The sequence below is a fragment of the Trichosurus vulpecula genome, chromosome 9, assembly GCF_011100635.1.
Source record: "Trichosurus vulpecula isolate mTriVul1 chromosome 9, mTriVul1.pri, whole genome shotgun sequence".
In the NCBI taxonomy this organism is placed as follows: domain Eukaryota; kingdom Metazoa; phylum Chordata; class Mammalia; order Diprotodontia; family Phalangeridae; genus Trichosurus; species Trichosurus vulpecula.
The window spans coordinates 112,395,993-112,418,338 of record NC_050581.1 but is presented as its reverse complement, the minus strand read 5'-3'; the positions used below and the strand labels follow the sequence as shown (position 1 = coordinate 112,418,338).

General features: G+C 45.6%; 1 protein-coding gene across 1 annotated transcript; it reads right to left on the bottom strand.

The window, feature by feature from the left end:
• Positions 1-2,479: 2,479 nt before the first annotated feature.
• Positions 2,480-18,207, bottom strand: CSPG5 (chondroitin sulfate proteoglycan 5). The gene is made up of 4 exons (XM_036738599.1): positions 16,886-18,207; positions 13,012-13,200; positions 10,655-10,730; positions 2,480-3,006 (listed from the first exon to the last, which is right to left on the bottom strand). Exons 1-4 carry the CDS (start codon positions 17,803-17,805, stop codon positions 2,845-2,847), a joined length of 1,347 nt encoding a protein of 448 aa, XP_036594494.1. The 5' UTR covers positions 17,806-18,207; the 3' UTR covers positions 2,480-2,844.
• Positions 18,208-22,346: the final 4,139 nt, after the last annotated feature.

The window sequence follows — 22,346 nt, the reverse complement described above, 5'->3', positions numbered from 1 at the left end:
TAAGTTAACTGCTCCTCATCTCCTTTTCACTGCCATCTCCTGGCTTTCTAGAACCCACACCCCAAACCAGTGCCTCTAATAATAATCCTATTTCATTCTTCTCTACAATTTCATAAGTCAGACTGCGGGAAGAGATCACATCTCTGCACACTTTTGTCAACTTCTGTGTAAGAGGGAGAAGCAGCACACATCTTGTAACAGGTTTGGGGAAAGGCTGTTACCCTAGTTTAGCTCAGGGGTTCTTAATCTTTTGGGAATCTCAGACCTCTTTGGTGAAGCCTATGGTGTTTTTAAATGCAGAGTATCAAATACATAGAATTATAAAGGAAACCAAAGTTTAGCGAAAATAAAGATGTTTTTTTCCCATACTAGTTCTCAGGCATCCTTTAATTTATCCACAGGCCCCTGGGGGTTTTGTGGATCCCAAGTTAAGAACTCCTGACCTAATTGATTACAGTTTCTCTCTTGTTGACAACACTACTCCTTCATTTTTCTCTGGTCTGTTATAAACAAAGCTTTAGGAAAGGACTTCTTTCCCAACTAGTAATCAGGATATTTTATTAAATGACCACTATTTTATTAAATAGATCACTGGGTTATTGTGAACCCCACTCATTAAAATAACCATGAAGAGAAATACCAGGAGGCCAGAGGGGAAAGAAGCAGAGACAAAGAGATACAGAGAGAAAAAGACAGAGAGACAGAGAGAGACAGATACAGAGAAACAGAGATTGAGAGAGACACAGAAAGACAGAGACAGAGAGAGAGACAGACAAAGTACAGAGAGGGTACACAAGACTCTGGGGGGGATTTCTAGCTCAATATAAACAGGAAAGTCTATAATAAATGACATATACAAGGAAAGTACAATACTTTACAACACAAACATACAGAGGAACACATTTCAGAAAATAGTTAATAGCTAATTAATAGTTAATAATTTCAGAAGATAGTAGGAATTGTTTCAAATCACTAGGTCTCTTAGATCTTTGCTGAGATTATTTCACACAAAGTTATGCAATTTATAATCATGAGTATAGAAAAGAGATGAGAGCTAAGAAAAAGAGAGAAATGGAGACATACCCAGGCCACTAGCCTGGCAGAAAGAGTGAGATATGAGATGACGGTCTGGGGTAGAGGGTGGAAGGAGGTCAGATGGGTTCTGGACTAGCAAGAGGCCAGAAAAAAAGAGACGAGGTATTAGGGTCAGGAAGAGGAAATTCTATGTGCTTACAATTTATATCCATCTCATTCTTTCTCTTGCCAGAGAATTTATTGCCTGCTCCTCATCTTCTCCTGAGAGTTGAAGGCAAAAATCAGACCCTCTGCATTCCAAACTCTATGCCAGATTTGAGGGTCCCTGGGCATGCTGCCTGCTGGATCCTTTGCTAGAACCTGACAACCCTTAATGAGGTATGTAGGATTTGAGAGGCGCTAAAAGGGTCCCTTGCCCAAAAACACTCTCCCTATTAAACTGTTATCATACGTGAGATTTGAAACATTTTAAGTTTTTAACCTTAAGATGTACCGTTACCATGCATTATTCCAGACATCAGACACAGGACATGAAAGTCTTGATATGAGGAAGACATAAGGGCCATTTTTCCCCAGCCATTCTTTGTATTATGGAGTGGGATTTCTCCAAGTAGCATGAAAGTAATAGGTGCCTATCAGGAAGGGAGAGAGATGCTTGAAGGAAAGGTAGAAGGAATTCGAAGATAAACATGGATTGTGATAGATAGAAGATAAACAGTGATCATTTATTGCAGGGTTAGCCCTTTAAGACAAAGTCATTCTGTCACAAACCAAAGTGAGGAGGAGAGACAAACACAGAAGACAGGCTCTAAGAGTCATATGGGCACACTGGCAGATTCCTTTTCAGCTCTACAGTCTATATTTTGGGTCTCTGATATTCGGCAGCTCTATTTTTGATTTTTTTGTTGTTGTTGTTTTTTTTGTTTTCTCTCCCTTCCTGATAAGGTTTTTCCCTTGTGGGTTCCTGGGAGGGTTTATTGGACTGATGTGTTCCACAGAATACTTTAATAAGTTCCTAGTTAAAAGAAAGCTAAAAGAATTCTCTCAAATCATGCATCAGAGAAAAGATTTAAGTGTTAATATTGCCCACAAATTTGTCTAACTGGGTAGGAGGACAAGGTAGGAGGTGCTGAGGGCAAGCTTTAAAATCCACTAAACCACAAACGTGAGTCCTGATGTCACTCTGGTCTGTAAAAGAGTGAAGGATGCATTCTGGGATAATGATACTAGTCTACTTTCTAGGAATCCATTTCCCCATCCCAGAGTGAGAATGCAGAAATCATTTAAAACATGTGGAATTAGAAGGCTGGGGTGGGGGTAGGGAGGAGGAGTGGACAGTGCTGACTGAATGCTGATGGCAGATCCTCACTAGTGATGTCTTCACTTTGAACCAAGAAGAACAAATGGGCAGGGAAGAAAAACAACAGCCCCCACAGAGCCGGGCAACTTTTAAAAAATGTTTTATTTCAAGAACTTTCTTTTTTTGCTTTTACTTGTATTTCAAAAAAAGGTGGATCAAAGTACAAAAAAAGTCAGTTGAATAACAGCAAAGGTTTAGAAATCACAGCAGCAGAACTAACCCAAGCAATATACAGACAGCACAGATCAAACACCCAGATGCACGCAATTCAGCTTAGGCTCTTCACATATTTTGTGGGGCTTTTCCCCGCTTCTGTACAAAATACATCAAAGCATGCCATGAAATCAGAAAAAGGAAAAGTTTAACAAATGGTTACAAGAAATGGAGCTGTACAATAGGTCAATTTTCTTTCCCTCCTCTTCTCCTTCTCCTCTTCCTATTCCTTTGCTTCATGTTAAATTATTCTGGAGACAGTTCACTTCCGAGTCATCTTGGTCACTTTTGTTATTCTCATGTTTGGGTGACATGGAATTCTGAATGTTAAATGACTCCTCCTCTTTTAGGCAGGACTTCAGAACATCCTGCATTTTATGGGATATGTTGGAGTCATCCTGGAAAATGAAAAATTTGGGAGGGGGGAGAGGAGAAAGAATGAGAGAGAAAAATCAGACAATAAATTTCCAACCTCAGATCTGTGATAGCAGATCTGAGAAAGGGAAAATAGAGAGATCACTAAGATTGGCAGAAGTTATTCATGAGTTACCTTTAGGAATCCTATAATTTTGTTGGGATCAGATTAAAATTAGATTGGAAAGGAACGGCCAATCATACAACTGGTTCTTCTGGGACAGGGAACCGCAAATCTTAGGTTAGCTCATGCTGCAACCTTCCAGCTAACTGGTTTCCAAATGGCTTAAATTTAGTGGTAACTGTCAGAGAGTTCATCATCATTGGAAGCACAGTCATAAAGAGTCTTGGATACACAAAGGTCTGTCCACTTGTCTTCAGGCAAGCCAAAGACCTTTCACAGTGATGAGTTTATTCAGGTCTGCCTACCTCATGATGACTTTACTGTTGCTAGGATTTTCTCATATACTGTTCTACTTCTGGGGGGACACCTCAGCAAACACAGGGGATATTTTCTACTTGCTAGTCCCAATGAGGTGCTGGGTAACTTTGTGGGCAACTAATCTGTACAACAAAGAAATCCCTTTTTTAACCAGAGAACAGAAATGTAACCTCCCTTATCACCTATTGGTCTTTATTATGAGACCTGGACCCATTAAGAGATGTGACTAAAATGGCTTCCTTGCTGAAGGGACTTCACAGGAGTGATTTCCATTGCCTGCACAGTACCCAGTAATCTGTGCTAGTTCCTATTCCCCCCTCATTCTAGGTGGGTACTACATTCCTACCACACATGTTACAGCCTTCAAAATAGGACAATTGTCTTTGTGGCGATGATATCCCTGAGGGCCCCCTACACCTATACCAGATAACTTCTCATACATGTCTTTTAACATAATTTATGTGCTTTCAATATTCTTTTATTCATATATTACATTCTATATGACTAAAGGTTCAGGTGTGTTCATCCTTTCTCCTTCTTTCATAATTCCCTCTCTCACCTGTCTTTACCCACTTCAGGACCATTTTTGGAGACAACCAAATTCACTAAATTGTGATTATTTTTCTAAATGGCCAGGATGGTTCTCAAAAGCATTATAAACTCCAGTGATGACCACCTGAGCATATGGTAGCAGATAGCAACTACCTGAAGTTATCGACCCCGCCCACTTTGAGTTATTTCTTTAATAAGCATTTTAACTCTAAATGCTTTCTCAACCCAAGCATCTACACCAACACTAGTTGTTAAGGAGATAAGAATGCACTCGTGTCATAAGTTTTGGAGAACTGCTGTATTCTATCTACACTCCACTGCATTCTGTGGTGGAGTGAAATTTGGGAAGTCTTCAGTTGGTCAGAAAGCTGAGAACATGGGTGTTATGGGGTTTCCCTCCTGTCACATTCCAGGTGTTGACCAAGTGTGTTTCCCTATCACCACTGTAAAGCAAGAAACCATTGGATTTAATGTCTTTGGGTTGTTGGGTTCCATACAGACAGGAATCAGGTTAAATTTAGTATCATTTTTCTGAATATCTTATAATATCACCTATTCTGAGATGAGTTGCTGACATTGATCCAATATGTGTTTCTAGCATTTTATTTGGGCCCGCTGATTCAGGTTTCAACTTGGCCAGCTCACTCCTTGACCCTGTGACTTGGTTTCACCTTTCATGCAGTAGGCCCTCACTACTAGAAGAGCATTAAGGACAAATCTTCCAAAACTGCCGTGCTATGCCAGCTATTGAGATGTCTAAATACAAGAACAACATATAAGAATAACTTGCCTGCTACACAACATGAGCCAGACCCACACCTGAGTGTAATATCTAGTCTGGGGACCCTCAGGTTTGAGAGATGTAGAAAGTCCCAGGAAAACAATTGAAGGGTGGAAAAATAGGCACTAAGTGGAGTAGGATTATTTAGTCTGGGGACAAATATAGCTAAACAGAAGTGAACAGATTTAACAGACTCTTCAGACATGTGAGGAACGTGCTCCCTTGCATCCAGTGCAGTGATGAAGAAATGGACTTCAGATATTAATGAACAAGACAGCTGATGGAGGTACAGAACAGCTGGGACATTTTCATTTGCTTTTTCATAGAGAGTTTTGGAAACTTTCTTTTCCAGGGTCATTGGGGGAAGTATGCACAGAAGACTGAACTAGTACACAATCCTTATTTTAAGTCTTTAGTAAAACTGGTTTCAAGCCACAGCAAAAGTACTTTGGTCTTTGGTGGCCTCACAGCAAGGTACTCTTTTTTTCTGCCTTCCAGGGGTTTACTTTGATGCCTCCTTCCATTCTTTGGGACATACTAAAGCCACAGGTATATTGTCGTAATATAAAGAAATTTAGATTGATGAAGCCACGGCATAGGAGCCAAGCTAAACTTAGCCCCTTTGAGCTTTGTGGGAACTCAGATCAAAGAAGTGTCCTAAATTTGGGCCAAGTGGAAGGGGAAGTACATTTTAAGAAATGAACAGTTACTAAGCTGCCACTCAACATTTCTGTCCAAATAGCAACAGGAGAAGTTGTTTCATATCAGTACTATGTTAACCTCACATGAGTCATTAGAATGTCCTAAGCACCTTCTAAGTGGGGATTATTTCATTCTTTGCACTTATATCCCCAGTGCCTAGCAAAGTGCAGGGAATATAGTAGGTGCTTAATAAATAAATGTTGATTGCTTGGAGGGTCCTGCATCATGGGAGTCTATATATAGAACATTCAACCTAAACCTTTCCCCAGGAGGTGATCCCAAAAGACTAATTGGTTGAATAGTCAAATAACAGGAATCTTTACAGCCACATCCCAATGGGCTGCTCTGTTTTACAGCAAGAGTAAAGACCCCATATTTGGGGGAAAAAAGGGATTAAGTAATTTTCCCCTTGCTGTATGTGCCCAAGACCTATTCCAACCATATGAGCACCCCGTAGCTTAGAGATTATTGGGACTGGACTGTATCTTGGGATCTTTTCTGATCCAGACCCACAACTCTAAGTGTTGCACCATTCATTCATTTGCTTCTAGAAGCCAGCATTTTGTCAGGCACATGGGAAAAATGATGTCTGGCAAGTAAAAAAAAACACAAAGAAACAGAGTGAAGTAAAATTGGAGGTAGCTAAGGGACAGATTTTTCTAAGTTTGAGGAATCAGGGTATTGAATGTCTTGTAAAATTCCTCCCACATTTGAAGGTCCTGGGCTCCGTCTACAACTTCTTCCTTTGTAGTTCTGAGGCCAGGATGATGCATGGCATTCAGAAGGACTACACATAGATGATGGGTGGCCTTCATTTGTGTCGTATACACAGGAGAACTGCTATCACTCTTATGGCAGCCATTTTCCCAAATACTTACCATTCCACTCGGATAACCCACAAACCTCAGCAGGTTGGGGGAGGAAGGTTGCTGCTGAACAATGGACCCTTCCCTCTTCTCCTGATAATCCCTTCCAGGTTTGCTGCTTAGCTACACAAGAGACTTACACACAGACTTACATACGATGGCCCACCAGCTACGGTTACCTCGCATTGGTCCAACAGGGCCAATGTGAGTGTTAGCACAAGGTGAGGTGAGTAACAGAGGACGGGGAGGGGAAGTGTTATTTGCATGTAGGCTAGCAATATGCCCTTCCCACCTCCCCCCACATTAGTCTTCAAAGCAGCAGATTTTTTGTCAGAAGCTGTTTCAGAGTGTGCCTTGTAAAGGACAATGTACCTGGAAAGGAAACTGACCCATTAAGTAATGCACTGGACCCCAAAGTTTGACTGTGTAGTCCAAGAGTCTAATGTGATGGTTTACACATAGTAGGTGCTTAATAAACACCTGTTGATTACAAGTGAATTGGGAAGAACACTGGACTAGAAGATCTGAGTTTTAATCCCAGATCCACTACTTATTTGTACTGTGTTGAACAAATCACCCAACCTCAGAGGGCCTCCATATCTTCATCTACTAAATGAAAGGCTTAAGCTAGATGGTCCCCTCTTAGGTCCCTTTCAGTTCTAGGGAATCTGTAGAATAATCAGTCTTTTGTATGTCTTTTTTTTGGGGGGGGGTATGATTTTGTAAGGATTTTGTATGCCTAGATTACTAGTTCAGACACAGAGGTAAGTCAAGAACAAAAACAAAACTTTTGAGACAGGGTCAGAAATGATTACCTGAAGATCATTACTAATTGGTAAACAACCTTAATCTTCAATTAAGGAAGTGTTTCACAACACCCAGTCTAAAGCACCAAGAAGAAAGTCAGAATTTCCATGGGGTTCTGATGATGAAAGCTGGTGGGAAGAGGAGTGAGAATGAAAGTAACCAACCCTCCGCAGTAAGGATCTGGGGGTTCTGTGTTGGAAACTTTTCCCTCCCAAGGGTTTTTCTTTGCAAAGCTGAGTGTGTTATGAATTTAGTATAAAGTAATTTGCTTTTTCAGATCTCTTTTCACAAAGTAGGATCACATAATGTCAGAGGGAAACATGAAACTTTTGCCCCGCAATGATAGCTCATATATTATAAAACCTTCAACAGGTAAGAAATTACCTTTTCTTTCTCCAATAAGCAAAAGGTGGTCTCACCTAGGGTATAAATATTTAACTGGAAATGCACGATTCAGAAATGTTCAAAAGATCCCCCATATGCTCTCTTTGTCAGCATACAAATAATAATTGTGAAAAATTCGTCTTCCAATCACAACAACTGTCATTCTAGTCTAGGATCATAGTCCAGCTAGGCTAGGACCATCTGTCTAACCATGCCACAAAGGGATAGTTTGGAGAGGCCTATAGCAAACTCAAAGGTTAGAGATGTCCCCAAATATGCTAGGTTTACTTTAATGATCTGGTACAGAGTTATCACCTATAAATTTATCTAAACCCTTTCTTAACCTATGGACATTGTTAGCAACAAGTTTCTGATGTTTAGTATCTGAAATATAAGTAAATACTTCTTTTTATTTGTGGAATACCACATGATCCAAAATCTGATAAAGATCTGTGGATCCTAGTGGACTGCAGATGCAATACGAGTCAACACCATGACATGGCAGCCAGAAAACCTAATCTGATCTTGTGCTGTGTTACTAGAGGCATAACTTCCAGGAATGAGGAGGCAATAGCTCCGCCACACTCTGCCCTTGTCAGATCTCATATAGAGTATTTTGTTCATTTCAGGGAATCAGAGGTTGGGAAGGACATTGATAAGCTGGTGAGTATACAGAGAAGGGCAATCAGGACAGTGAAGGGCCTTGGGTCTGTGTCACAGAAGGATTGGGGATGTTTACTGGGGGAAAGAGAAGACTCAGCAGAGATGTGATAGCTATTTTAAAACATCTGAAGAGTCGCCATGTGAAGGAGGGATCCGATTAGTTCCGTTTGGCCCCAGGGGACAGAAGCAAGAGCTGAGTAAAAGGTGTAAAAGTGCAAATTTGGGTTTGATCTCAGGGAAAACTGGGTAACAAATGGAGCTGTCTAAAAATGGAATGGGCTGTTTCAAGAAGTAATGAGCTCCTTCTTGGAGGTCTTCAAGTAGAGGCTAGGTGGGTCTGCTGAGTATATTTTAGGGAGGATTCCTTTCAGGTATGGGTTGGACAAGATGAACGTTTAAGTTCCTTCCAATTCAAAAATCCTCTGATTCTTATCTCTTCGAGGCCCAAGGGTGATGTCAGTGTATGTCTTATTACTTCCTTAGGGAAACCACTTTCCCTCAGTTTCCTTATTTGTGAAGTGAGGGGATCGTTTTAGAGAACCTCTAAGGAAAATCCTGTCTGGCTCCAATATTTTGTAATTTGATTTAGGTTCTTCATCATTCTATATACCTTAATCATATTTCCTCTCTTCTTTTTCTATCTTTTTCATCTGAAAAGTTCTATTTTTTTAAGGTTTGTTCTCATATGGAAAAGGGGCAAGATACTATTTCCTTCCTTCCTCCCTTTCTTTCCTGTCTTCCTTCTTTCCTTCTTTTCTTCCTTTCTCTTTTTCTCTCTTCCTTCCTTCTTTCCTTCCTTCCTTCCTCTTGCTCTCCCTTTCTCTTTTCTTTCTTTCTCTCTCCCTTCCTTCCTCTTGTTCTTTTTTCTTCCTTCCATCCTTTCTTCTTTCTTTCTTTCTCTTTTTCTTTCTTTCTTCCTTCCTATCTTTCTTTTTCCTCTTTCCTTCCTGCCTTTCTCTTCCTTCCTTCTTTTCTTTCTTCTTTTCCCTTCCTTCCTTTCTTTCCTTCCTTCTTTTCTTTCTTCTTTTCCCTCCCTCCCTTCCTTCCTTTCTTCCTTCCTTCCATCCTTTCTTCTTTCTTTCTTTCTCTTTTTCTTTCTTTCTTTCTTCCTATCTTTCTTTTTCCTCTTTCCTTCCTGCCTTTCTCTTCCTTCCTTCTTTCCTTCCTTCTTTTTCTTCCTTTCCCTTCCTTCCTTTCTTTCATTCCTTCCTTCTTTTCTTTCTTCTTTTCCATCTCTCCCTCCCTCCTTCCCCTCCTTCCTTCCTTTCTTTCTTCCTTTCTTCCTTCTGTTCCCCCTTCCTCCTTCCCTCCCTCCCTCCGTCTCTCTCTCTCTGTCTCTCTCTCTCTCTGTCTCTCTCTCTCTCTCTGTCTCTCTCTCTCTCTGTCTCTCTCTCTCTCTCTCTCTCTGTCTCTCTCTCTCTCTGTCTCTCTCTCTCTCTCTCTTTCTTTCTTTCTCTTTCTTTCCATCCTGATGATGCCTATCACTTTCCTGGCTTCTGCAGCACATTGAGCAAGTCTTGATCTCTCTTACACTGTAGGTTCTAGGGAAACTGGGATGAAGGTTAATGTAAATGTTCTATCTGCACCCCTGTCAATTCTCAGCATAGTGCTCTACGCATAGTGGACGCTTAAGGAAAGTTTATTAGATTGAACCATGTTCATTGAACAGTCTACAGAAGGTCCTAAATGCTTCTTCTGGGCCTCAACTGATAATTTACAAATCACCACCATACAAGTAGTATTTGGCTGATTTTCCCTCAGTTCATCACCATGGCCCTGTTACCAGACTGGTATCTTTTTTTTTTTTTGGCTTGTTGTGGTTTTTCTCTTTGGTGTTCAAGTATCTTTCAATGACATTGGACCCTCACCAGTTGTGTACAAGCATGCCAGCCAAACCTGATTCTCAAACCATACCAAAAAGTTGGATGCTCTATTTCTCACATTCCTGGAAGTGTTAGCCAGACTACTTACTACTTCACTGATCAGACTCCTCCGCGGCATTTAAAGCAAAATCTCTCTTTCAGATGATTGACATGAAAAGCAAAAAGGAAATAAGTGGATTTTCTGCAAGCCCCAAATGAAACTGAATCAACAAAGATGGAATCCTTTTGACTAAGAACTTTGTATCTGGTACTCCAGTTCTGCTGTCTTTCAGGTGTAAGGAGCAACCATGTCTCTTCGCTCCTGCCTTTAGTATCCTGGTATTCCTAGCTGCCCCACCCACCCCATCCCCACCTTCCAAGCTGCTCTCCGTGGTTCTGAAAGGTGCCTCTAAATAACACTCTGAAGTAGCCCAAGAGCATAGGTGAGGGGCTGGTGCATGCAGAAGAGGGAATGAGAAGAAGACGAGTTACCTGACAGATAACGTTATCATAGTAAGCCAAGGCACGGGCATGGGGGGAGGAGGTACGGGGAGTGTTGCAAAGTTTCCTTACATTTGGGTGAGATCCCTCGGCAATGGTGGAGAGGGAGAAGTTATCATTGTGGAGTTCAGATGGTGTCCGGAATCTGCTGACCAGGACAGAATTAAAGAGAAAGAATGTAAGTGAATGTCACCAGCACCAAAGATCTGTCTGACACGACATCCATTCAACATCATGGGCCACTTCTAGACCTCCTAAATAATATCCCTAAGTCCACCATACACACAGTGCATTAGTAGAGCTGGAGGAAGGACCTAGATAAAAAGAAGGTCATGCCACAGAAGGAGACACCAGCAAAGTTAGGGTACAGAGAGAATCTGCTCTGTGTGTGTGTTGAACACGGCTGGAGAAAGTACCCAGAGCAAAGACAAAAACTAAGACACTTTCTTGGCTTTGGTGCCCTCTGTCCTTTCTCTATTCCACATTCCGCTGGTTGATGGTTCTTAAAAGGAACCTTTTCTAAGAGTCTGTCTCTTCATTTTCTCTATTGTCCCCTTTTAAGGCTACCATCCTACTTCTGATGCCTCCAAATGGTCAGTGAGGACATCCCTTAGAATTCTCTCCTCCTCTCTATTCCCACTAAACAGCAGCTTGGGAATAGGACATCACTACTCTCCCATCCCCAGTGGTGTGTATTTGGTGGGGGAGGGGAGAATGGTCGACTGAGCAGCCGGGGAAACAGGCCTGTGTCTTTCCAGAGTGATCACAAATACAGAGAAGGGCCTTGCCTCAGTGCACAGGCATAATAAAGGGGCCCCTCCAGCCCTCCTTTGGCCAGCTTCAGAACTACACAGAGCTGCCAGCAGCTGCACTTTGCAAAGGATGACCTAGCAGATGGCGTTTTGTCCTTTCCCCAGGGTGGGCTGAGGGAAAAGTCCTTCAGTCACATTTCTTGGGGATCCCAGGTCAAGTAAGGGCACAGGACGGGGTTACAGGCTGAATTGAATGGGGTGGCAGGCAGTGTCAGGACAAATTTCAGCCTAAGATGTGGAAGCTCGGGTAAATCTAAGCTCATTCTAGCTTCCCTCAAAATTTATTTTTTTTTTTGCAGTGAAAATCTGCAAGCAGTCAAACGTGTGAGTGTATAGTAGGGTTCACACACAAAGGGAAACATGCAAAAATACAGACAAGCATCTAAGGCTAGGCACAATAGATATCCAGATTGTTGACAGGCCTTTAAAGGGGATGTGTTGAGGTGTTGACCTCTTTCCTTTTGGCCTGTTCAGAATCCTGGCTCCAGAGAAGATGGTTCTGATCTCAGGCTCCCCTGCGCTGCCTTACACTCAGAAAGCATATGCAGCTGGCAGCGGCTCTTAGTGTCCGAAGGAATGAATGGGGAAGGAGAAGGGAGAAGGACAGCTATAGCAACTGGTCTGTAATTTCTGGCACCCACACTGGGGATCAGGGGTTGCCAGACCTTAATCTGAAACCTGTGACTGATATTTTGCCTCAGCTATCTCACTTCAGGCCAAAGGAAGGGTGTTGCTGGCAAGAAGCGGCATCATTCCCACCAGGGAATATGCCACTGCTGCAGTACCTGGACAGTCCATATGCAGACAAACAGGCACTGCAGACAATCTATGACATAAACACACCCCGCCCTCCCAAGAGACCGATACCTAGGGGATTCATAGCAAAAACTGATTGCTCTGGAGAGTTTTGGAGCAAAGTGCTAGATTGTAACAGGGTTTGAGAATGCATGCACCCCCAGAACAGGACCCCTAAAAATGTCTTCCTGTTCCTGTCTGAACTGTCATACAAGATCCTAGGCCAGGGGTGGGGAACCTGTGGCTTCAAGGCCTCATGTGGCCTTCTAGGTCCTCAAGTGTGGCCCTTTTGACTGAATCCAAACTTCACAGAACAAATCCTTTTGTTAAGGATTTGTTAAATTAAAGATTGTTCTGGGAAGTTTGGATTCAATCATAGGGATGCACTTGAGGACCTAGAGGGCCATATGTGGCTTCCAGGTCACAGGTTCCCCACCCCTGCCCTATAGGCAGTTAACTCTCTACATACTTGAGTAACTCAAAAACCATGTGTGGAAGGGAACTTTCTAGGAGAACAAGTCACATCATCCCATGCTTACACAGTACCTTGCGGTTTACAAAAGTTCTCCTCACAAGAATAGGCATGACAAATATTATTGTCCCCATTTTAAAGCTTTGGAAACTGAGGCCAGCAGAGGTGAGGTGATTTACTCTTGGGCAGAAGCACCACTAGGAATATGAGGCAAGATTCAAACCCAGCTCTCCTGGCTCCAAGTCCAAAACAATTTCCACTATACCACATTTATTTGACGTGGATGTGGGGTATTTGCTGAGGGACAGAGTGAACACCATTATGGAGGTAGAGATGGAAGAAGGACTCACTTGGTCTTGCGCAGTTTGCTGTTTTCTGTCTTAAGCAGATAGAGTTTCTTGGCGAAGAAAACAGTCATCATGAAGAGCAGAAGCAACACCAGGGCAGCTGTTCCCACAGCCACGCACATCACCTGGAAATCAGTGATGATCGACTCGCATCGCATGCCCTTGTGCCAGATGTAGTCCTGTGTGTTACACCTGTGGGAAGGAGCAGTAGGGACGGCACAGGATTGAGTCACATAGGTCCTGGCCTGGTTAAGCATCCCTGGACTCGTGCCATAAACCAACCCCCTAAATTCCAATGGCTTTTCCAAAACTGGCACTGTCCTATCCCTGCCTAAGCAGAGGGTCTGGGAACTTGGATCAGGAAAAAAATGGCATCTTTATTTTCACTAACCTCTAACTGACACTTAGCAGGTCCTTCAATATATTTAAAAACATGACCTGAGAAGGGTCCATAGGCTTCATAAGACTGCCAAAGGGGTCCACAACACAAAACACAACACAAAAAAGTTCAGAGCCATGGCTTAGAGGTCTAATAATACAAAACCTTACTTATTTATATAGCACTTTATATAATCTATGAAGTTCTTTCGCCTAAATTGTATCATCTGGGAATCATAACTGCAAAGAAGATTAGGTAGATAGTTTTATTTCCATTTTCCAAAGCAGAAAACCAAGGCTGTGAGGGACAAATTAAGTGACTTGCCCATGCTCATATGCCTACTGAGTTGCAGGGCTTTTGATTCCTAGTCCAATGCTTTTCCCATTACATCAACCTGAATCTTGAGAAAGGCAGTCACAGGAATTTTTCTGGAAACTATCCCTGATGCAGAGAACCCCAGATGAAAAGGGGCAGAAAAAGAGGCAAGATGATGAAATTGGCTTTAAAGAAATGACACAGATTTTTGTGTCTGACTTGTAGAACCACTTCATAGCTTTTTACTTCATAGCTACACCCAGTACACGCGACTTGCTAGATGCTAATATACATGGAGGAATAAAAAGACAGAAGGATAAATACACAGAGAAAGAGGTAGCCCCACCCCACTGCCTTGGCTCCCAGAACATGACCCTTCAAGTCCTCTTCCTATTGCTATCTGAACTATTACACAAAATCTTTTATAGTTAGCTTTCTAAGCACTGTCCTAGGCCCTCTGTCGGGTGACTTTCTCTTGCCCTTGAGGACATTTCCAGGCTCCAGTTCTTCCAATGACATTGCTGTTTCCATGGGAACCAGACTGCTTCAAAGGGGAAAGATATAGAAGGAGATGGGAAAAGGCGATGGAAGGAGGACATGAACCCCACTGAATGACAAGGGAATGGGGCCCTAGCAAGGGGATTTTGTAAGAAGGAATTTGCTACTCCCAGTCTCCAGGGTATTGCTTGGAACCCAAGGGATTTCCTTCCTAATTGTACTATCAAAGACATCAGAGGACTTTCACTGTTTTGAAGACCCTACAGAACTCAGATCACTCCCACCAGAGGGTCCTTATTCTTCTGTTTCAGAGAAATTAACCCTCAATGCTCTGATTATGTACCAGAAAAAAGAAGGCAAGAGAGACAGAAACTGCTTCAGACAGCAACTGGGGGTTCACTCATATGTGCCTGGAATGCACAAGAGATTTCTAGTCAATGCTGATGGATATATGCTGCCAGAATAGGATTCTTTAATAGAGGAACATGTGAGTAGAACTTGGATGAAAGATGGGAAAAGGCAACCTGAGATGAGATTGTGGGAGGCTTTGCCTGAGACTAGCACATGTCTACTGCTGGAGTTTGTGTGAGTAGATCCAAAGCTCAGTAGGTCAGCATCTTACATTCCCATTTGGGGATGGTCTATGACTTTAAGAAGGCTCTAAGAGCCTTGACAATCTCCAAGAAGTAACAAAGGATCTTAACTTCATATTTTTATTTTTCCTACACTCTCTAAGGATGGAGACTCAGATTCCCTTGATTAGGTGCTGAGGATATTACATCATAGACTGCCATGGTGCACAGCCTAGTATTTCTTCTGTGGTTCCTTCCCCTCAAACTAAGGTTCTAGAAACATAAGCCTGGAACACCAATCAGGTGATGGCATTGAGAGTAGCCATAGTTTCTTGTTAGAAAATCATTAGTTGAGACTCCGTTTTCCCCTTTGACAGCCTTTGAATGGCTCCTTGTGGAGCTACCAGAGGATCAAGATATACAACCTATAGGACACCCTCCGAATGACTCCTTGCAGTCCCAGATGATGCAAACCATTTTCAGAAATGAACATAAGTGTTAGTCGCAGATCAACAAAAGTCAGAAACTTTACACTAATTCCCATAGATTATCTTTCTATTTAGGATTTAAGTGGTTTGACTGCTTCATTTCCCCCTCAAGAGTGAAATGAAAGAAACATCAAGAATAAAATCTGAAGTTGAGTTACCCAAGATGAAGACATTGTGCACCCAATACTCTTCCCACCCATCCAACCACAAGTTATATATCCCCTTTGGGTTCTGTGAAAGCTGAAGATAAACTTTTCTAGTCCTCCTCATCCTTGCCTGCACCCCTTCCTTTTAAAGCTAAGTTCCCCATTATCAGTTCAAACATCAAGACAATACCCAAGACAGGCAGTGAACAGATAATCACTAAGTTCTGACAAGGGATTGGTTAGCAGCCTATCTATTCTAGATGTTCTACAATAATGTTTTCAAAGCTATCAAATTTCTCAGTTCCTTTATAGTATGGACTGGGTATCAAAGTAGGCAGGATCTAGGGTAGAAGAAAAAGGTAGAGTTTTGAGCATGAAGCTAATGGGCTAGGTCACATTTTTGGCAACGTTGGACATGTCAAGGGACTAGGAGACTCCAAAAAAAGAAACTGATGTCTCAACTTGCTAATTTTGCCCATTTGAAGGTCTATCAAGCCCATTACCAAAGAGATCTTCCTCTCTGAACTTTCTCCAAAGATTAGCCTTTCCTGTCCACAGTCCTGCCTTATATATTACCACAGAGAAAGACAATTCCATATCTCAGACTGTAACAAGCCTAATGCTTATCATATAGCCCACAGTGGTCAGAAGGAGAGGAAATGGTAGGTTTGACAAAGGGACAGTGTCAATAGGTCATTAAACCAACAGTGGTGTGTGGTCAAGTGTTACTTGACAATCTCTAGCCAAGAGTGATCCCTAGAAAAGACAAGGAGCCAGAGAGGAGAAAGAGGGGAAGAGGGTTGGTACAACTGAGCTCTCAGCATTCTTCAACCAGGGATTTGGGGGATGGGAGGCTTTCAATCAGAAATGTATCCTTTTTTCAAAAAGGGGGGATCTGTCCCCCCACCCCTCAGTGCTTACATTAAAGATTAGTTTTGCTCCTTTGATACTAAGAATTAAACTAAAAATGGAAGGGCCAACATCCTCCTCTATTCCAACGTGCCCTGTGTCCTTCATTCCTGTCTTGAGAGCCAATCCTCTTTTAGCTCCTGAAGCTGGAATTGTCCTTCATAGATTTCTCAGCCCTTCAAGGATCTCATCCAAAATCCTTTCTTTGTCCTGAGAGGAAATCCATCATTTCCATCTGCAGTGTGCAGATCTGACTAGGAAAGCTGCTTCTAAAAAATCTGGATAGCAGGACCCATTTTCTAATCAGAAGAAATGGGGAAGAGTGTAAATTTTACTCTTGGTGAATCTTTTTTCAAGTGATAAAGTCATAGGGTAGAAACTCTAAGCATAAATCCTGCAATAGGCACTGTTGTGGATTGGTTAAGGTTCTAACCTTTGGGAATCTAGGCTGTTTGAGAAAGTTCTATCTACAGTCTCTTGAAGACTGCACCTTTCCTAGAAAGAGGTTATAAAAATATTCTCCAAAATTGATTTTTTTGGACTGTGTTCATCCCTCTGCTTCACCCTTACCTGCAAAAGGCCCCTAAATTCTCCACCAGGTAGCACTGGCCTCCATTGTGGCAATAGCTTGGGAAGAGATCACACACCGACCGGCAGGAGCCATTGTGCCTAACAAAGCCACTTCGGCACACTGTGCCGTTCTCACTTGGTGCCAGTTCTTTGCCTACTTCTCCTGGACGAGGCCTGAAGGTGATGCTGTTGTCTGGGTTCACTCCCAAAGTCTGCTGTGGAGGTACTGCATGCCAACGACTGGTGGGCTGGGAAATGCCTGGACCTGTGCTAGGTGTCAGGCCAGGTAGTGGTTGGTCATTTTCATCTTCTAGGTCCTGAACAGCTGCTTCGTCCTCTTCATCCTCCTCTTCTTCTTCCAACTCATAAAAGGAGGTGGTGGGGTAGAAGTCAGACTCATCAAAGGGGGTGAAGTCATCATACATGTCAGTCAGACTCCAGGATGGTGCATCTTCACCTGGGTGAATGTGTTGATGGGAAGTGTCAGGTGATCCTGGGAAGCTATCCAAATCAGCACCCCGGCTCTCAGAGTCTAAGCCATCATAGTAGTCAATGTCGATGATCTCTGAGGAAGGCTGAGGCTCTGGAGTACCAAAAGGGGGAGAGGCAGTAGCTGGCACATGAGGGTCAGGAAGGCTACTGCCCAGGCTCAGCCACAACTCCAAGGGGTTTTCCTTGTGGGCTATATCAGGAAGCTTGGGGCCAGAGCCTGGCAGGGTAAGGCTGGGGTGACCCCCTAGGGTAGGAGAAGGAGGCCCCTTTGCCCCCACGGGCTCTGAAGCTGGACCCCAACTTTCCCCGGAGGGTGGTACTTCTGTGTGTCTGAGCACCTCCTCAAGGCCGGGGAGGGTGGCCCGACTGGCCTGGGGGTCTCCACTGCCAGCCTCCTCTCGGTTCTCAGGGGCCAGCTCCAGAGTCATGGCCTCAGGCCAGGCTGCCCCGGTCACTGCTGCGGAAGCCTCCAGCAGGGCCTCTTCGGACAGGGCTCCGACCCTCACAGTGGTCCCCGGGGGGCAGTCCCAGCACGGGCCAGCCTCATCTTCGCCCCGTCCCGCACGCCCCTCAGATACGGCCGCTGCCTCGTCCTCCCCTGCGCCTCCCTCCTGGCGCGTGTCGTTGGCCCGGAGCGCCCGCTCTCGGCGGCTCTCTTGGGTCTCTGGCCCTCCCCGCTCCCCGACGGCCGGCGGGGCATCGCCCGCGGGGCTGGGCTCCGAGGCTGCGGTGGGACAGCGGGAAGAGGAGGAAAAGAGCGAGGGCGTTAGGGCGGCGCCCCAGCGGGCTAGAGCCCACCTCCGGCCGTCAGCCTCCAGCCCCCTCCCCCGGTCCTCAGCCCGCGCGCCCCGGCCACCTGCAGCTGGCCGCGCTCCAGGGCCCACCCCTCGGCTTAGCCCCGTCTCTGCCGTGGCTCCGCCCCGTCTCACCTCGCGCCCCCTCCCAGCCCGGCGTTAGGGTGACAAATGTCACTAACCGGGAGGGAAGGAGAGAGGAGGGGGGGATTGGTGACATCGCTGGGGCGCAGTCAATCTGAAGAGCGGCCAGAAGGATTGGGGGGCGGACCACCCTCGTGAACCCCTTTCCCTTACGGGAGCCTCCCCTCACCCAGCCTCCGGGAGGGTGGGGTGTGGGGGAATTGGACACGTGCGAGGTTTCCGGAGCTTCACCCCCACCCCGAGCCCCCCAGCCCCCAGTCTCGTTTTGGGGTGGGGGGGAACGCTCCCTTTCTCTCCGTCTCGGCTCCGGGGGTCTAGAGGGGCCCAGCACGACTAGGGGGCCGAGGCCCGTGCCTCCCCACCCCCACCCCCACCCCGGCTGTGCAGGGAGGAGGGTCGCGTTCTGCACCTACCCGGCGCGGCCCCGGCCAGGCGGGCAGCTAGGATCAGCACGGCCCCCAGGAGCAGCAGCAGCCTCCGCCGGCAGACCGGCCCCCCGCCCCCCGCGCGCCCGGCTCGGCCCATCCCGCCGCTGCCCGTCCAGCTCCGGCTTGACCAGGCTCAGCTCCGCTCCCGCCGCTGTCCTCCTCCTCCTCCTCGGGCTGCTGCTTCCCGCCGGCGCCTCCCCAAGACGGCCGCTCCCGCTTCAGCTCGCAAAGGGCAGCGAGAGCCGCATCCCGCCCCAGCGCTCTCCCCGGCCCGGCGCCGGTGGCTCCGTCCTCTTCCCGAGCCTCCGCCAGGCTCCCGCTCCCGTTCTCCCTCTGCCTCCCCTCTCAGGCACCCGCACCTCCCTCCTCCCGGGGATCCCTCCCCACCGCAGCTGCCGGCTCTCAGCACCGCCCCTCCAGCGCCCCGGCGGGCTGCATAGCCCCGGCTCCGGTGCCGCCTCCCTCCCGACTGCACCAGCCGCGGCTCCTCCGCACGTAATGCTGACGCCTGGCTCCGGGGGCCCCCTCCTTCCCTCCCCCCCCCCACTATCTCCGCCCGCAGAGGAGGGGGACTAAGGGGGTGTCTCGGCCCCTCAGCCGCACCCCTTCCTGACCGACTGACCTACAGCCCTGTCCCCGGGAGAAGAGACAGACGGAACAGTCACCGGGAGAACACGCCCTCCCCGTCTGTCCTGCGCCCTAGAGAAGGGGACAGAATAACTGACATTCAGGACAGGGGAGACCCGGCAATGACCGGACCCACAGCCTCCGCCCCTGCAGGGACCAGACTGGCAAGCATTGATTGTCTCCCCTCGTACCTCCCCCGCCTCCCATTCAAGCGACTGGCCAACCGACTATGCAGGGCGGGGTGGTGATGTCTGGGGAGATGTCTTCCCGCCTTCTCTTCCCAGAGCCTAACGGGCCCTCGAGGGGCTGGTATGACCACCATCGCGACCCTCAATGTGCACGGGCTGAGGGGACGTAATCACCCCTTCCAAGAAGGACGGAATGACACCCACACACACACCCAGGGGACGCAATGACCCCTCCTCTCTACACCCGTGGAAGGACAGGATGCGGACCCATGGAGAAAGGCGATGCAAAAAACAGCGCCATGAGGACGGAGGGCAGCTGGACACACAGAAGCCTTGGCCACATCCCCTTGCACTTGAGTGTGCCGAGCACCAGACATAGATCTGTGTAGGGCATACATTGAGGGTAGGGGGAGGGCATGTGATCTCAAAGGGCCGGTGACAGACTTCAGTTTGTGTACTAAGGGTCCCGTAGGCTCAGCAATTTGGGGTATTGGAGAGAATGCTCAAAAAGACACTGCCAAGCTGCAACAGAGACTTTGACCTTAGACCATGTGGGGACATCGGAATTCAGACATCGGGAGGAAGGCACACATGCACACAGACACAGATACCACGCAGACTCACCGCAGCACAGACAATAACCTGTGCATTCCTACAGAGAGATATTATTTGCATACTGGGAAGGAAGTCTTTTATAGAATCTCAGAATTTGAGTTAGAAGGAACCTCAGTGAACTGTACAATGACGAGAACTCATCCTTGCTCCCCTAGAAAGAGTTTCAAAGTTCCAGCAAGACAGGAGACCTATCTTCCCACATGTTGTGCTATCTTCCCATACCCCACTTCAAACCCCATACTTTCCCCTCTTCCTCCCCTCCTCCCAACTCCCAATGTACAGAGAAGAGGACCTTCTTGGGGGGACAGGGGGTGGAGCCTGGAAAAGCATGTTTATTTCCAGGGAGATTCCAGGTTGCCCTACTACACCCTCCCAAATGGGGCCCTGGGCTCAGCCAGGAAAAGGGCTGGCAGCTGCCAAGCCAGAAGCAAATGGGCCTGGGCTTTAATCGGATCAAATCTAATCTAATCTGAGCAGTTAAACCTACCAGCCCAAACCAACCATTGTTTAGAGGGGCCTTGAGGTGGACACATAGCCCTACTTTGGCTCCTTTCATCAGGGTTGGTGGTCCGACAAACTATGGAGTTATTAATCTGTTTTTGGCTGGAAGAGGACTGTGAGGAAGAGAACACCTTGACTGGGACCACCACCCCTGATTGATGGACAGACAGACAATCCTCTCCTAGGAGTGACTCCAATAGGGCAAACCTGTAAGTAGCACTGTTTCCATTTAACATATGGGGAAGACAACCCAGGAGGATTCCCTTGTCATTATAAACACATGACTGGCTGGGGAACATTACCTCATTAGACCCGAGCTCCCAGCCTAGCCTAGTTAATTTCTGGAGTATTGTGTCTGGAGTAGCCATCTCTGCAGAGATGACTCCAATCCTACTCCCCAGATCTTGTCTTCTGAACCAGACTGAGGGTTCTTCAAGGACGAGAAATGTTACCTGCATCACTTTATCAGTGTAAAAGTACCGGGACGGAGGGTAAAGAGAGCTGGGTCTAACTGTGTGATGAAAAGAACCCTAAAATTAGAGTGCTGTGGGGTTAGTTTTGATCTCTGTCCCTTACAAGTTGTGTGACCTTGAGCAGACCACTTTACAATCTTATGTTCCATTATGTCTTTGCACGAACTCTGTGTTGGTCTGCAGGCTGGACTGCTCACCTTTCTTTTTCCCACCTCTGTTTTAAAGGCTCCTTCCACTTCTCAACAATTTATAAATCAGCCACTAACTAGCTTTGCGCTTTTAGGCAAAACATCAATCTATCCAAGCACATCCTACAGGATTAATTTTCCTAGAATAGCTCTCTTTTGCTAAGAAACACTTAATGGTCCCCCATTATCCACAAGAGGGGTAAAAAGCCCTAAACTTGTTAGCCTTGTATTCAAAGTCCTCCATAATTGATATGATCTAAGACATACAAATTTACAATTTTATTTCCCACTGTTACTCCAGGTGTTGCTCCAAACAAGATATAACACCTTTCTTTTTCCCACCAAAATCCTGCCAGCTCACTTACTCCAGGGGGAAGAATGACTTCTAAGTTCCATAGCATACTTTGTATCATTTGAGAGCACTTACCCCATTCAATAGTGTTTGTATTAATAATTGTGTTTATCTTATCTCCCCTATTAGACCATATGTTCCTTGAAGGCTGGGACTTACTGATTTCTATAGTCCTCATAGGCCTAGTACATAGTAATAGTATTTCACACTTAGTAAATGCTTCATTAATTCATTTAGAGTAGATTTTCAGAGAATATTTGTTAAATGAATGGCTCAGAGATACTGACCTGGGAATGAGGGCAATGAGAAATAGGAGACAGCAAACGCCCTTCCAATGTAACATTTTGGCCAAGAAGTAGCAATACTCACAGAGCATTTTGGGTTAAAGAGAAGTGTTGAGAAAGGAAAAGGTAGAACAGGGAGAAATCACAGAATCTCAACCTTGAAAGAAACTTCAGAGTCAGGCTAGTTCAATCCATATCTGAAAAAAAAAAAATCCTTCACAACATTCCAGTCAATCAGCCAGACAGCCTTGGATTGAAGATTGTTTTCCCTACTTCTCAAAGTAGTCCATTCCTTTTGGGTAGATCTAGTTGTTAGGAAGTTTTTCCTTCCATTAAACCTATATTTGTCTGAAACTGCTACCCATTAGATGCTAC

Coding starts and splice junctions, on each gene's coding strand:
- CSPG5 (XM_036738599.1), bottom strand. CDS start 17,805: ATGACTCTGGAGCTGGCCCCTGAGAACCGAGAGGAGGCTGGCAGTGGA. Junction 13,201..16,885: donor AATTTAGGGGCCTTTTGCAG/GTAAGGGTGAAG, acceptor TCCTTCCCACAG/GTGTAACACACAGGACTACA. Junction 10,731..13,011: donor AGCAAACTGCGCAAGACCAA/GTGAGTCCTTCT, acceptor TGTCCTGGTCAG/CAGATTCCGGACACCATCTG.